The 12,995-nt window shown below is 40.1% G+C and overlaps 1 protein-coding gene across 1 annotated transcript in view; it reads left to right on the top strand.

The window, feature by feature from the left end:
• The first annotated feature begins 1,004 nt into the window (after positions 1-1,004).
• Positions 1,005-12,995, top strand: part of CLRN2 (clarin 2) — a 17,106-nt gene continuing 5,115 nt past the window's right edge. The window contains exons 1-2 of the mRNA XM_015823349.1: positions 1,005-1,257; positions 7,118-7,297. Of these exons, the coding sequence (XP_015678835.1) occupies positions 1,005-1,257; positions 7,118-7,297 (433 nt within the window). The remainder of the gene's footprint in view (positions 1,258-7,117; positions 7,298-12,995) is intronic.

Genomic DNA, 12,995 nt, shown 5'->3' with positions numbered 1-12,995 from the left:
CTCAGGATTTTAGGAGCAGGCACCTGGTATTAATAGAAGAGATCTGTAGCTCAGGGTTGAACTGTGGAGTCCTTGTTGCTCTCTTAGCTTGATTGTTTTCCTACAGACTTTAGATGCATCTTCATATAGTTGGGTAATAAAACATCTGCAAGAAAACAATCAAGCTCAGAGGGCACTAAAGACTCCACAAACCTGATGCCTCAAGTAGCAAATTGTCTTGGGCAACCCCTGATTGAAAGCCCCGTGTTTGTAAATATAGAAATTAATGCTGCTTGTTGGGTTTTTTGGCTGATTTTTTCTTCTTTTTGCTGCTATATGAGCACAGATGCTCCCATCAGCCATCAATAAATAAATAAAATAAAATAAAATAAATGGTCATTAAACAAACATTGGCATAACTGAGAGATGCCTCGTAAGGTCATTTTGCATTTCATCCCAGTGATGTTGCAAGAAAAGTATGTGTTTCTCTGGGCTGCAATCAATTTGTATCTTTTTTTTCATAGCCTGAAAATTGCTCTAGTGGTGTGCCTATTCATCTGGAAATATTATTTATCCAGTTAACAGTCTTGGAAAGCAGAGTATTGTCTGAGCAAGATGGCCAGGATGATATTTAAGAAACAGAAATTCTAGGCAACAACCATTTGGTGTCCCAAAATCTAATAAATTCATCTTCCTTTGTCCAGAAGAGACTTAGAAGCAGGCTCTGAAGCTAAATACATTCCAGGTCAGACCTGGGTATCACTTCAATATTTAAAACTGGAGAGGAATTTGAGCCTTTCAATGAAACATTAGTCACGTAATAGATCCTGGATTGCCCTTTTAGCAAAAAGCACTCACTTCCTACAGAATTACGAGGCTCCTGTTGGCTGTCTCTGGAGTACTGCAGATAAAAATAATCTTTTGGGGGTGCTTTTAAAAGAAAAAAAGAAAGAGTATGCTTTAACCCGTGGATCCGAGAGACATTTCCTGTGTAACCTCACCATATGATTCCAAAACTCTTAGGAATGCCCAGCTGCTTTCAAAAGGGTTTATTTGCTCTCAGTGCTGTGTTGAGCTTTGCCTCTTTCATCCTGATCCTTGTGGCCATGGGCAGCCAGAAATGGCTGACAGGGAAAATTCTTTGCAAAACCGGTGCTGAGCTGGTCAATGCCACAGACCCCGAGTTAGTCAAGTTCATGGGGGAAATTTACTACGGGCTCTTTGAGGGGCGCAAAATGCGACAGTGTGGACTTGGGGGCCGTCCTTCCAGATTCAAAAGTAAGTACCTCTTTTGTTTTTGTTTTTCCTGCATTTGCAAATAAACATATTCAAGTGAGGTTCTTTGATTATTAGTGATTATTCATCTTATTATTTGTCCCTAAAATTTTGTTTACCGGAAGTTTTCCTGCTTGGGCTGGGGGTTGGACTAGAAGATCTTCACAATCCTTTCCAACTCTGTTATTCTGTATTCTCTTCTTCATAAGTTTGGATTGAAAAAGGAATTTTGTTTTTCAACATAATTTTGCCTGGGGAAAATGTAGGGGTTGAACAATTAAACCCAGAGTGGCAGCCCTGGGAGCTAAGGGACCACTAGAGGGCAACCAAGAGACACAAGAACATGTCTTTGCTACCCTCTATTGGTGGTCTAAATCTTTGCCAACCAGATCTTGTTAACTGTACTTAAATTATTATTCCCACCCAAAGAGCAGAACACAGGTAGTCCTTGATTTATTATGATAATTGGGGCCAGAATTTCCATTGTTTGGCAAGGCAAAGCAGTTGGTAAGAGAGTCAAGCCTAGTTTTAAGGTCTTTTTTGCCATGGTTATTAAGTGAATCATTGCAGCTGTTAAGTAAAATGTGGTCATCAAGCAAATCCAGCTTCCCCCGTTGACTTTGCTTGTTGGAAACCAGCTGAGAAAGTTGCAAACGGTGATCATTTGACCCCAGGAAGTTGCAGCCATTGTAAATACATATCCATTTCCAAACACCCTCCACATAACGGTTGATCACATAACCGTGGGGATGTTGCAATGGTTATAAGTGTCAGGACCAGTCATAAAACATCTTTTTTCAGTGCTGTTATAACTTTGAAAAGTTGCTAAATGGTAGTAAATGGAGGACTACCTGTAATGCAACTAGAATTGTTAGAGGAAAAGGCAGTCCTCTCTGTTATGACTAAGGCCAAAATATCCATAATTCTCTTCTTCCCCCATCAGGCCTAAAAAGCTTCTCTATTTTCATTATGTAGGACTAATTCAGAAGTTCATTTTTGCTTTGATTTTCTTCCAATCTTCATTAGCAATTTTCTTCTATGCCCAGGAAAGTGTAACTTGGGCTTGAAGGAATACACAATATACAAAAATTCAAAAAGAATAAAATTAAAATTAAAAAAAAGAACAAAATTAAAATGACAGCATATACTCCAACACTCCAGAAAAATCAGGAATGCTTGTTGGAGCCTGGCTGTGCAGCTTTTTTTTTTTTTTTACTAGTCTTCAGCATAGAAGTTGAGTGAGTAAACTTTCCATATGAGACAAACAACCAAAAGGATGGATGCCTGGTGAAATGGTGTCTACCTGAAGTGAACCTCAGCCTGTCCAATAATTTGGTTGGGAACCTGGAGGTACTTTCAGACCCAACTGTGGGGTGACACAATCCAGAGTCAACAATGGGCCTGGTAGATCTGATGGGGAACCTCCCTTTTGCTCCTGGGCATGATTCTTGCTTTGATGGGTGTCAGAATCCATCTCCATTTCCTTTCACTTTCTTGAAATTGACTTGAAAGACTTGGCATTGACTAATGCACTTAAAATTGTAAACAAAAAGTTCTGCTTTCATGCTTGCTGGGACAAATCCTCCAAGCCTCCTCTTGCAGAATATTCTTTTGAAAATATTCTAGTAATTAAATTCTGAGCAGTTAAAAAGAATATTATGTTGAACTGCCCAGAGTTCCTGGGAGTTGGGCAGCATATAAATTTAAATGATGCTGATGATACTGCTGCTGATGATACTGCTGCTGATGTTACTGCTGCTGCTGCTGGACGATGTCATTCTAAAGCAGCCTGTAAAGGTTTGGCCTCAGCACCCAGCTCTTTAACATTTATGCCACAGCTGCAGAACTCTACACTATCACTAGATGGCAGGCAATATATATAAAAGACTACACATAATTCTTTACTTTCCTCTAGGTCAGGAGTGTCAAACTCACAAAGTCACATGATGTGTTGTGACGTATCGCAACTTTTTTGCCATTGCCGGCAATGGGGTGGGCACGGGTTTGCTATGATGCATCCGGCCTGTGGGAGGCAATTTGACACCCCTGGTCTAGGTTAATAGATTAATGATTTTGCAGAAATTATGTAAATGGCTGAATATGCGGATGAAGGTTTGTTCTCCGAGCTTGTGGATTGGTTTCTGAACATTTCATTACCAGGCTAGGTAACATCTTCAGCAGCATTTAGGGGATCCTAAACGCTGCTGAAGATGTTACCTACCTTGGTAATGAAACGCTTGGAAACCAATCCAGAAGCTCGGAGAACAAACCTTCACCCTCATCCTATACCTAAGCTATAGATATTCACCACTATGGCTGAATATCTTTCTGACAATCCCCCAAGCTACTTCCTTCAACTCATTCCCAGAACATTCAGTCAGTCAATTTGTATGATCCCCTATTTCAAATTGACGTTGGGTAACTCATACTTATGCAGCAGATAGGTTTCACCAATTATTGCAATTCAGAGAGCTGAGCACTTTGCTGCCATTAGTTCTCAAAGCTGACATTCTTTTGCGAGGAACACATGGGAAAAGGTATTGATTGGACTGAATGTATCATTCCAGCCCATGAGCTGGCTGTATGGCAAGCTTGAATGGTGTGTCTCCCAGTCTGTGATATTTGAAGTTCACCCTGGAGAAAGGGCCAAAAGTGGATGGATATCCCTGTTGTAGGTGGGTGTAAACAGCAAAGTGTATGGGCAGACAATTTATGCTCACCTGATTTGCTTCTGGTTCTGTGCAAGATGAAAGCACAACATAAAGGTACTTGCACCAGGCATCAAAAAAGTCCAACCCGTATAAGGGGTCTTCAGTCACATGGTTGCAGCTATCATTTTGACTTTTCTGACTCCTATTGTGGTGAGTGGTCTTCTCCTATTTACTTCTGAATTAGTATGGAGAATTGTACCAATTGGTGGGGTTTTCTAAAAGCTACAGAATTAGGATACAATATCAGTTTAGTGATATCTCTTCTGACCAGCTGCTCTGGAAGCCATCTTAGATAGCTTTTCAAGACTTAGAACAGGGGTGTCAAGCTGACTTTTTCCCCATTGCCGGCAATGGGGTGGGCATAGTTTCAGCATGATGTATCCGGCCCGTGGGCTGGCAGTTTGACACACCTGACTTAGAAGATGATAATCCAGGCAGAAGCTGATTAATTGTTCCCCCTCCCCCTCCCTGGACTTTGAGCCAATAAAAAGGGTTTTGTTGTTTCAAGTCAAGGATGCAGCAGCAGGGAAATTGGAGATGATTGTTATAAAGAAATTTTTTTTGTCTCAAAGAGGGATCACCTGAGCACTGTTGCACATGTTAAAAATGATACTTATTGAACCATGCATCACTTCCTCTACATGAAAAGAGAAAAAAAACAGTGAATCTGTTGCACTCACTCACTTTCCTCATTTGCATTGGCTTCCCCACAAACCAAATACTTTTATTGATCCATGTTCAAACATATACATAGAATCATATAAAAATAGTTTGCTATACACAAAAGCAAGGCAAAGCAAAACTTTAAACAATAAGAAAATGCCTACCCACACAAACAAGCAGGCAAAAACTGTAATTAAAACTATATCCCAAATTCACCTGATTTTGTAAATCTTGAAAAAAAAAAAAAAACTCAGCAGGCTTAAGTCATTCTCAGCTGCGCTGATATTAGAATACAGGTAGTGCTCAACTTCCCCACAATTGAGACCAGAACTTCCACTGATGAGCAAGACGTTGTTAAGTGAGTCATGCCTGATTTTAAACCTGTTTGCTATGGTTATTAAGCAAATCACTGCAGCTGTTAAGTGAATCATGTCATTAAGCAAATCAGGCGTACCCCACTGATTTTCCTTCTGGGAAACTGGCTCAGGAGGTTGCAAACAGCAGTCATGTGACCCCAGGATGCTGCGGCTGTTGCAAATACATGCTGGCTGCCGAATGCCTAAATTTTGATCACATGACTGTGGTGATGTTGCAATGGTCATAAGTGAGATGACTGTGACTTTTTTCAGCGTCATTGTAACTTTGGTTGCTAAATGAATGATTGTAAGTCAAGGACTACCTGTAGTTTTTGTCCCTGATTCTGCCACTGCCCAAAGGCAGTTTCATGATGTGAAATTGTCAGCCTTGCCTTGGAAGGAAATCAGGAAAAAGAAGCATTTTTGAAGTATTGTGATGCTCTGGCTCTTCTCTTCATTGTGTAGTATGTATTCTACATCAGCACAAATATACCCCCCCCCAAACCTCACCTTTCTGCTGAACCCCATTCAAGCTTAGTCACTGCTGCCTGCCAGCCTAATCATCCCTTTTCACAGGTTATCAAGATGGGGAAAAAATAGCTGGAGACATGCAATTGAGGGATGCATGAAAAAATGGGTGGGGTTTTGATCTCATGCTTGTGTCCACCATTTTGACTTCTTTGACCTTATCTATGGACACAGCCCTTGCACCTTTGCTGAGACAATCCAAAGTTGAATGAGCCAGCTGATGTGACAAAATAAAGAGTAGTGGTAAATTTCAATTTCAGTTCTTGATTGATTGTTCACCCACAAATACAAATCGATTAGTTACAGTACAACTATCCAAATGTTGCCAGATCTATGACATAATTTGATTTAGACTTGGGTTGCCTTCTGTAGCTGCACAAAAGCTGATGTAATCCTGGGGTGCATAAACAGAGGGATAGTTTTAAGATCATGTGAAGTGTTAGTACCACTTTATACTGCAGTAGTTGAGATCACACTTGGAGTATTACGTCCAGTTCTGGTCATCATGATACAAAAAATGTTGAGATGCTAAAAAATAGTGCAGAGAAGAGCAACAAAAATGATTAGGGGACTGTAGGCTGAATCATATGACAAATGGTTGCAGGAACTGGGTATGTGTCAGCTCTGCCTGGCTCAGCATGGGGCCTCACAGGCATCCTTTCATCAAAAGAAGGGGGGGAGGATGAAAGGGCAATAATGCTTTGTGTGTACATGATAGGTAATCAAGAGGGGGGAAATGACAGATTATAAGGACCAGAGCAGCCAGTTCCTATTTGTACCAGCATCCCATGGCCAGACACCCTGAGAAATATGCAGATTACCCCCAAACGTCTCAGAGATCTTGGCGAGGTCTGGTTGGCTGGAAATGGACTGTTCACAGTGGGGGAAAGATGGGCTGGGGGCAAGCCTACACCTTATTTTTGTAACTAGCGAGTGCGGTAAATTTCAGAGCTGGCTTGACTTTACTGCAACCAACATCCTTAGTAAAAGAACCCTTTGCTTTACCCAAATGGAGTCAAAGGCTTTTCTTTCCTAAGGGACCAGATTGGGGCAGGTCTGACATTATGTCTAGTCCAACGAAGAGAAGGACTAGGGATGACATGATAGCAGTCTTCCAATTTTTGAGACAGTGTTACAAAGAGGGGGACAACCTATTCTCCAAAGGATCTGAAGGTAAGACAAGAAGTAAAAGATAGAAGATTATATAAGAGAGATCAACCTGGAAATAAGGAGAAATTTCCAGAGATTTGAGAACAATTAATCAGTGGAATGACTTGCCTCCAGAAGTTGTTGGTGCTACATCACTGCAGGTTTCAAGAAGAGACTGGTCAACCATTTGTCCAGAATGGTATAGGATCTTCTGCTTGAGCAAAGAGTTGGACTAGAAGCTCCCTTCCAACACTATTATTTTATGTTCTATGTTCCCTGATGCCAAATGTGTGTGGGTGTGCACATGACTTCAGGCGAAAGTAATAAAAATATGCACCGATTCCAAATGGAAAATCTGAGAATCGCTGCCCCCTTTTCTGAGTGTGATATTGTTTATTTATGGGATTTGTTTACCTCTCCAACCTTTCTGGACTCTGCTTTTTCCTCCCTTGTCAGTGTTTCCACACCTGGTGAAAAAGGTGAACATGATGCTTCATGTGACAATTATCCTCTCCTTGTCAGTGGCATTTTCTTTCGCTCTGGTCAGCTGCGGATTCTGCTTTTTGAACCTCCTAAAAGTCCCTTTTCGGGCCATTCAAGGACCTGCAGGAGTAGCTTTGTGGAACTTGGTGGCAGGTATAGTGAACTTTTCTTTCTTCATATCAACAATCCTGAAATTGTGGGAAGGTGTAAAGTGAGGGTCTGAGGTTTCCTTCCACGGTCCACAAATTCTGGCCATCAGGGATGTCCACAAGGTGTGGTCAGAAAAAGGCAGCCACAATACTGTATTTGAAAGTCTATGAAGATTCTCAGTCATCCAGGTCATGGTTGTCCCAAAGGTGCTTTTTCACAAGGCAACTGGACTTTCTTTTTTCTCTCTGAAGGCATTTCGCTTATCATCCAAGAAGCTTCTTCAGCTCTGATTGGATGGTGGGGAATGGAAGGATTTATATTCCTTGCAGACAGCTGGTCATTTGCATTCTTTTAGCAAGTCATTGATGCCACCTGGATGTTTATCTGTGCCATCAGGGTCACCTGAGTAGTGCAAATGAGTGTGGAACCTTCTTAGAACTGTTGAAAGGACTGTGTTGTAGACTGAAGATAGATGATGTCATATCCCTCCCCCTCTGTTGAGAGAGGGCTGTTCAATTTTGACATAGATGGCCTCTTTGACCCCTTTGACCTCTTTCAAACCAGTGGTCCTCTTGCAAAGTCCACATTTTGGACAGAGAGGACTTTAATAATCAATAATCAACTGCAGGTCCACTATAAGCTTCTCTCATTGAGGATTATATATTTAAAGGCCATGCTATCCATGAATTTAAATGTAATTTAACTACATTTTTAAGCATGACTGTTAGCATACATGTACACATTTTAGGACTTTGATTGTAAATAGCTGGGAGGTTTGGGTGATGCAAAAATGCTACTAAAGTAAAATAGGAACTGCTGAAAAATAATCACAAAGTATTTGATGTGGTGACACTGGATCCTCAGTAAAACCCACATGATGCAATTCACAAGATAACATTACTTTCTAGAGTGTAATTTGAGGTAGCGAACTGCAAAGTTCAACAGTTATAACACATTAAAATATTTCCTGTTAATAAATGATAAATGGAAAAGAATTTGATTACATTTGCCCTTTGAAATTACAGAGTCTGCTAGGAGGTATCTAAAAAGATAAAGGCTCTGTTCAGTCATGCTGAACTTCTGATGATTTCATGGTTATCTCTATTTCTGTTTTTTTCTTGACCACAGCATAATGTTTGGGGAAAAAACTAAAGCTAAAATATTTTTTAAAAGTGTATTTAATTTTCCAAACATTTTTCAATTATATATTTTAATTTTCAATGCAACCTACAATGTGGGAAGTCCTAATCAGGCACAGCTCCATGCAGCTTTGGGAGGATCAGCCAAGCTTAGCATAATGCTTTACTGCAATCAAGAAGCCCAGTTCCATTCAAGTGTTTTAAAGTGATATGGAGCTGGTTTGTTTTTTTCAGCTGAGATTTCTGTATAGTTGAATGAACTTAAATTTGCTTTCATTTAGGTAAGGGCTGAATAGGCAAGCAGAAGCATAACATACCACTGATCCTCACACTTATGACCATCACAGCATCCCCACAGTCATGTGATTAAATTTCAAGCACTTGTAACTGGCATGTATTTACGATGGTTGCAGTATCTCGGGATCACATGATTGCCCTTAGTGACCTTCTCAGGGGACTTCTGACAAGTGAAGTCAATCCATGTTAAGCATGGATTTGCTTAACAACCATAGTGACTACCTTAACAACCATAAAATCAGGTGTGACTTATTTAATGAATGCATTGCTTAGCAACTGAAGTTTTGATCCCAATTGTACATACATTGTACATCAAGGACTATCTGTAAGGAAAATAGAAGCAACTTACAGCTGAATATCTGCATCTAAGGTGCAACCGGCTGGTTTGTGCCTCTCCAGTGACATAAAATTTTTGAGTTTCATGTCTTTTTGGAAGGAAACAAATGCGCCACTGGAGAAATTTGGAAGGCTTTTTTGGACATTAAAAGCAAAATGAGCCTCTAGTCCCAGAGACATTTATATAGAATATAGAATTCGCTAGTATTTATTATTTAGGCTCAAAGCTTGGGCAACAAACAGGGTGAACTAGAAGCAATAGTACATGAGGGTAGGTAAGACATAGTTGCCATTATAGAAACCTGGTGGGATGAAACTCATTACTAGAATGTACTGATGGATGGATACAAATTGTTCAAAAGAAACAGATCTACAAAAAGAGGAGGTGGAGTTGCACTATATGTAAGACAACATTACATAGATACAGAAATGCACATGATCAAAACTAAAACTCCTCCAGACTTTGTATGGGTCAATATAAAAGGAAAAAGAAGTGATATTGCAATAGTGTATATTACAGGCCACCAAATCAACCAGAAGAAATAGATGAACTCTTTGCCAACCTGTTAACAAATGTTATGTATGTATGTAGGAAGCATACCACAGTAGTAATGGGAGACTTCAACTATCCAGATATCAACTGGGAGACAAACTCTGTAGCGAATGGAGATCAAACAGATTCCTAATCAACCTAGCTGACAACTTTGTCATCCACAAGGTAGAGGAGGGAACTAAAAGTAAAACTATACTGGACCTAATTCTTACTAATAAGAAGTGATAGAGGGAGTTGAAGTTGCCAGAACTGTGGGTGAAAGTGACCATGTCATATTGGAATTCAATATAATGCAAACTCAAGCAATAGAAAATAATCCAACCAGTATCTTAAACTTTAAAAGAGCTGATTTTAACAAACTCAGAATCTAGGAAACATTCTATGGATGAAAATCCTAAAGGGGAAAACAACTCAAGAAGTGTGGGAAACTCTGAAAAATGTGATCATAAAAGCCCAGTCCAGCACAATACCACTTAAAAAGAAAAACAAGAAATCCAAGAAGAAACCAGCATGGCTGCACAAAGATCTCTCTGACAAACTGAAAGACAAAAGGACAAGTACAAAAAATGGAAAAAGGGACACATAAACAAAGGCTGATTATCAGCAGACAGCCAGAACATGCAAAAATGAAGTCAGGAAAGTAAAGGCTCAGAATAAACGACAACTTGCAACAGAAGTCAAAGATAATAATAAAAACATATCAATAACAAAAAAAGTCAAGGAAACAGTAGGTCCACTAAAGGGAGAAGATGGCAAGGAAATAACAGACAGTAGAGAGCAAACAGAGCTGCTTAACTCATTCTTTGCATCAGTCTTCATGCAAAAATAAATTATAGCCCAACCTACCAAAAACCTAATTGTAAAAGACAGACTAGAAATAAAAATTAAAATAAGCAAGAAAATGGTTAGAGAACACCTATCTGATCTTGATGAATATAAATCACCGGGACCTTACAGATTACATCCCAGAGTTCTGAAGGAGCTGGCAGATGTTATCTCAGAACCATTGTACCATATCTTTCAAAAATCCTGGACCACTGGGGAAGTACCTGAGGATTTGAAAAGGGCTGATATGGTTCCCATCTTCAAGAAAGGAAAAAAAAAACAGACCCAATTACAGATTACAAACTACAGAGCAATCAGTCTAACATCAAAACCTGGGAAGATCCTGGAAAAGATAATCAAAAAACAGATTTGTGAACAACTAGAAGAAAACAAAGTTATAACTAATAGCCAGCACGGGTTTGTTAAAAACAGATCATGCCAAACCAATATTATTTCCTTCTTTGATAAAGTGACTAAATTAATAGACCAGCAAAATGCTGTGGACATAGTATACTTAGATTTTAGTAAGGCATTTGACAAAGCAGACCACAACCTGCTGCTTAGTAAGCCAGAAAATGGTGGGATAGACAATATTACCACCAGATGGATCTGTAGTTGGCTGACAAACCATGACTACTACCATTGAGGACTACTTGCTGACTACTACTCAGCAACTAGTCCTCAATGGTAGTATATCTACGTGGAGAGAAGTAAGCAGTGGGGTACTACAAGGCTCCGTCTTAGGCCCAGTATGCTTCAATGTCTTCATCAATGACTTAGATAAAGGGGAACTTATCAAATTTTCAGATGACACCAAACTGGCAGGAATAGCCAACACCCCAGAAGTCAAGCTCAGGATCCAAAAAGTTCTTCACAAACTTGAACAATGGGCCCTATCCAACAAAATGAATTTTAATGTGTAGAAAAGCAAAGTTTTACATTTAGGCAGGAAAAATCAAAGGTATAAGTACAGATTAGGCGAGACCTGGCTCAAAAACAGCAACTGTGAGAGGGACCTTGGAGTCCTAGGGGATGATCACTTGAATATGAGTCAGAAGTGTGCAGCAGCAGCCAAAAAAGCTAATACAATCCTGGGTTGTATAAATAGAGGCATAGAATCAAGATCACATGAAGTATTAGTATCGCTTTATAAAACCCTAGTAAGTCCACACCTGGAATATTACAACCAATTTTGATCACCATACTACAAAAAATGAATTGAAAAAAGTTGAAAGAAAAGCAACTAAGGTAATGCAAGGCCTGGAGACTAAAACATATGAAGAACAGGGCTAGGGTTTGGCTAGTCTAAAGAAAAAAAGAAATAGGGGTGACATGATAGCAGTATTCCAATATTTGAGGGGCTGCCACAAAGAAGAGGGGGTCAAATTATTCTCTAATACACCAGAGGGCAGGACAAGAAACAATGGTTGGAAACTAATCAAAGAGAGAAACAACCTGGAATTAAGAAGAAACTTTCCAGTAGTGAGGACAATTAACCAGTGGAACAGCTTGCCTTCAAAAATTGTGAGTGCTCCATCACTGGAAGTTTTTAAGAAGAGATTAGACCAGTGATGGTGAACCTTTTAGAGACCGAGTGCCCAAACTGCAACCCAAAACCTACTTATTTATCCCAAAGTGCCAACACCGCAATTTAACCTAAATACTGAAGTTTTAGTTTAGAAAAAACAACTCATATATTAATATCTATTGTCTTAAAAGAAAAACACAATAACAAGGCTTTCAATGATACAAACAACTTTTTATTGAAAGGTAAAAGTTTGCATTTGGCATGCTTTTGAACAATTAATGTGATTTTTGCTGTTCTATGCATGCTGATCATTTGTCTAACCTTGGCTCATACTTTGTTAAGTTTGAGAGCAACACATGCAGCACTCAGGTCATCTGTTAGTCTGTTTATGGTGTCAGATTTGATATAATTCAAAGCTGAAAACAGCTGCTCACAAGCATACAGTAAGATGATCCAAACAAAGTAAGGAAAGCAATCCCAAGTGCTTTCATTGACTTAAAATTATTTGGCAGAGAATTCCACACTTTAAGGATTTCATTTTCAAAACTAACTGTGCTGTCCTTTGTCATCCTTGTTTTCGCAGGATTGCTCTCAATAAGAGCAAGGCGCATTTTGGCTCCATTTTTGCCAGGAAGGGGCTTGGGAAATGGCTTTTTCCTGGCGAAAACAAGCCTCCGAGCCCTGATGCTGGCAGACTGAGGCAGCGGAGGCCAGAGTAGACCCTTCCCCATATCCCCTCGCTTCCCCAAAGCCTCCCTTCACTAACCTCCTTTCCAGCTCTGTTCTCCACCACCGCGTGCAGGGCAATAAAAGAAGCTTGTGGGGCGGACTTCCGGTGGCAGGCGATTTCGCTGGTCGCAGCTGTTTGCTGCCTCCCGCCTGTTTTGCGTAAAAGCCGGTTTGACAGCCAGCATCTGCTGTCAAACGGCTTGATACCTTTCCCCTGGGCATAAGGGGATCGGTGAGCTGCCCGGGGTAGGAGTTGAGTTCCCGAGTCGTCCTATATGGACGATGTAGGTGAGA

Source organism: Protobothrops mucrosquamatus, unplaced genomic scaffold (genome assembly GCF_001527695.2).
Source record: "Protobothrops mucrosquamatus isolate PMUCROS unplaced genomic scaffold, P.Mucros_1.0 scaffold1841, whole genome shotgun sequence".
In the NCBI taxonomy this organism is placed as follows: Eukaryota; Metazoa; Chordata; class Lepidosauria; order Squamata; family Viperidae; genus Protobothrops; species Protobothrops mucrosquamatus.
The sequence above is the reverse complement of the archived record's forward strand: the minus strand, read 5'-3'. Positions and strand labels throughout refer to the sequence as shown.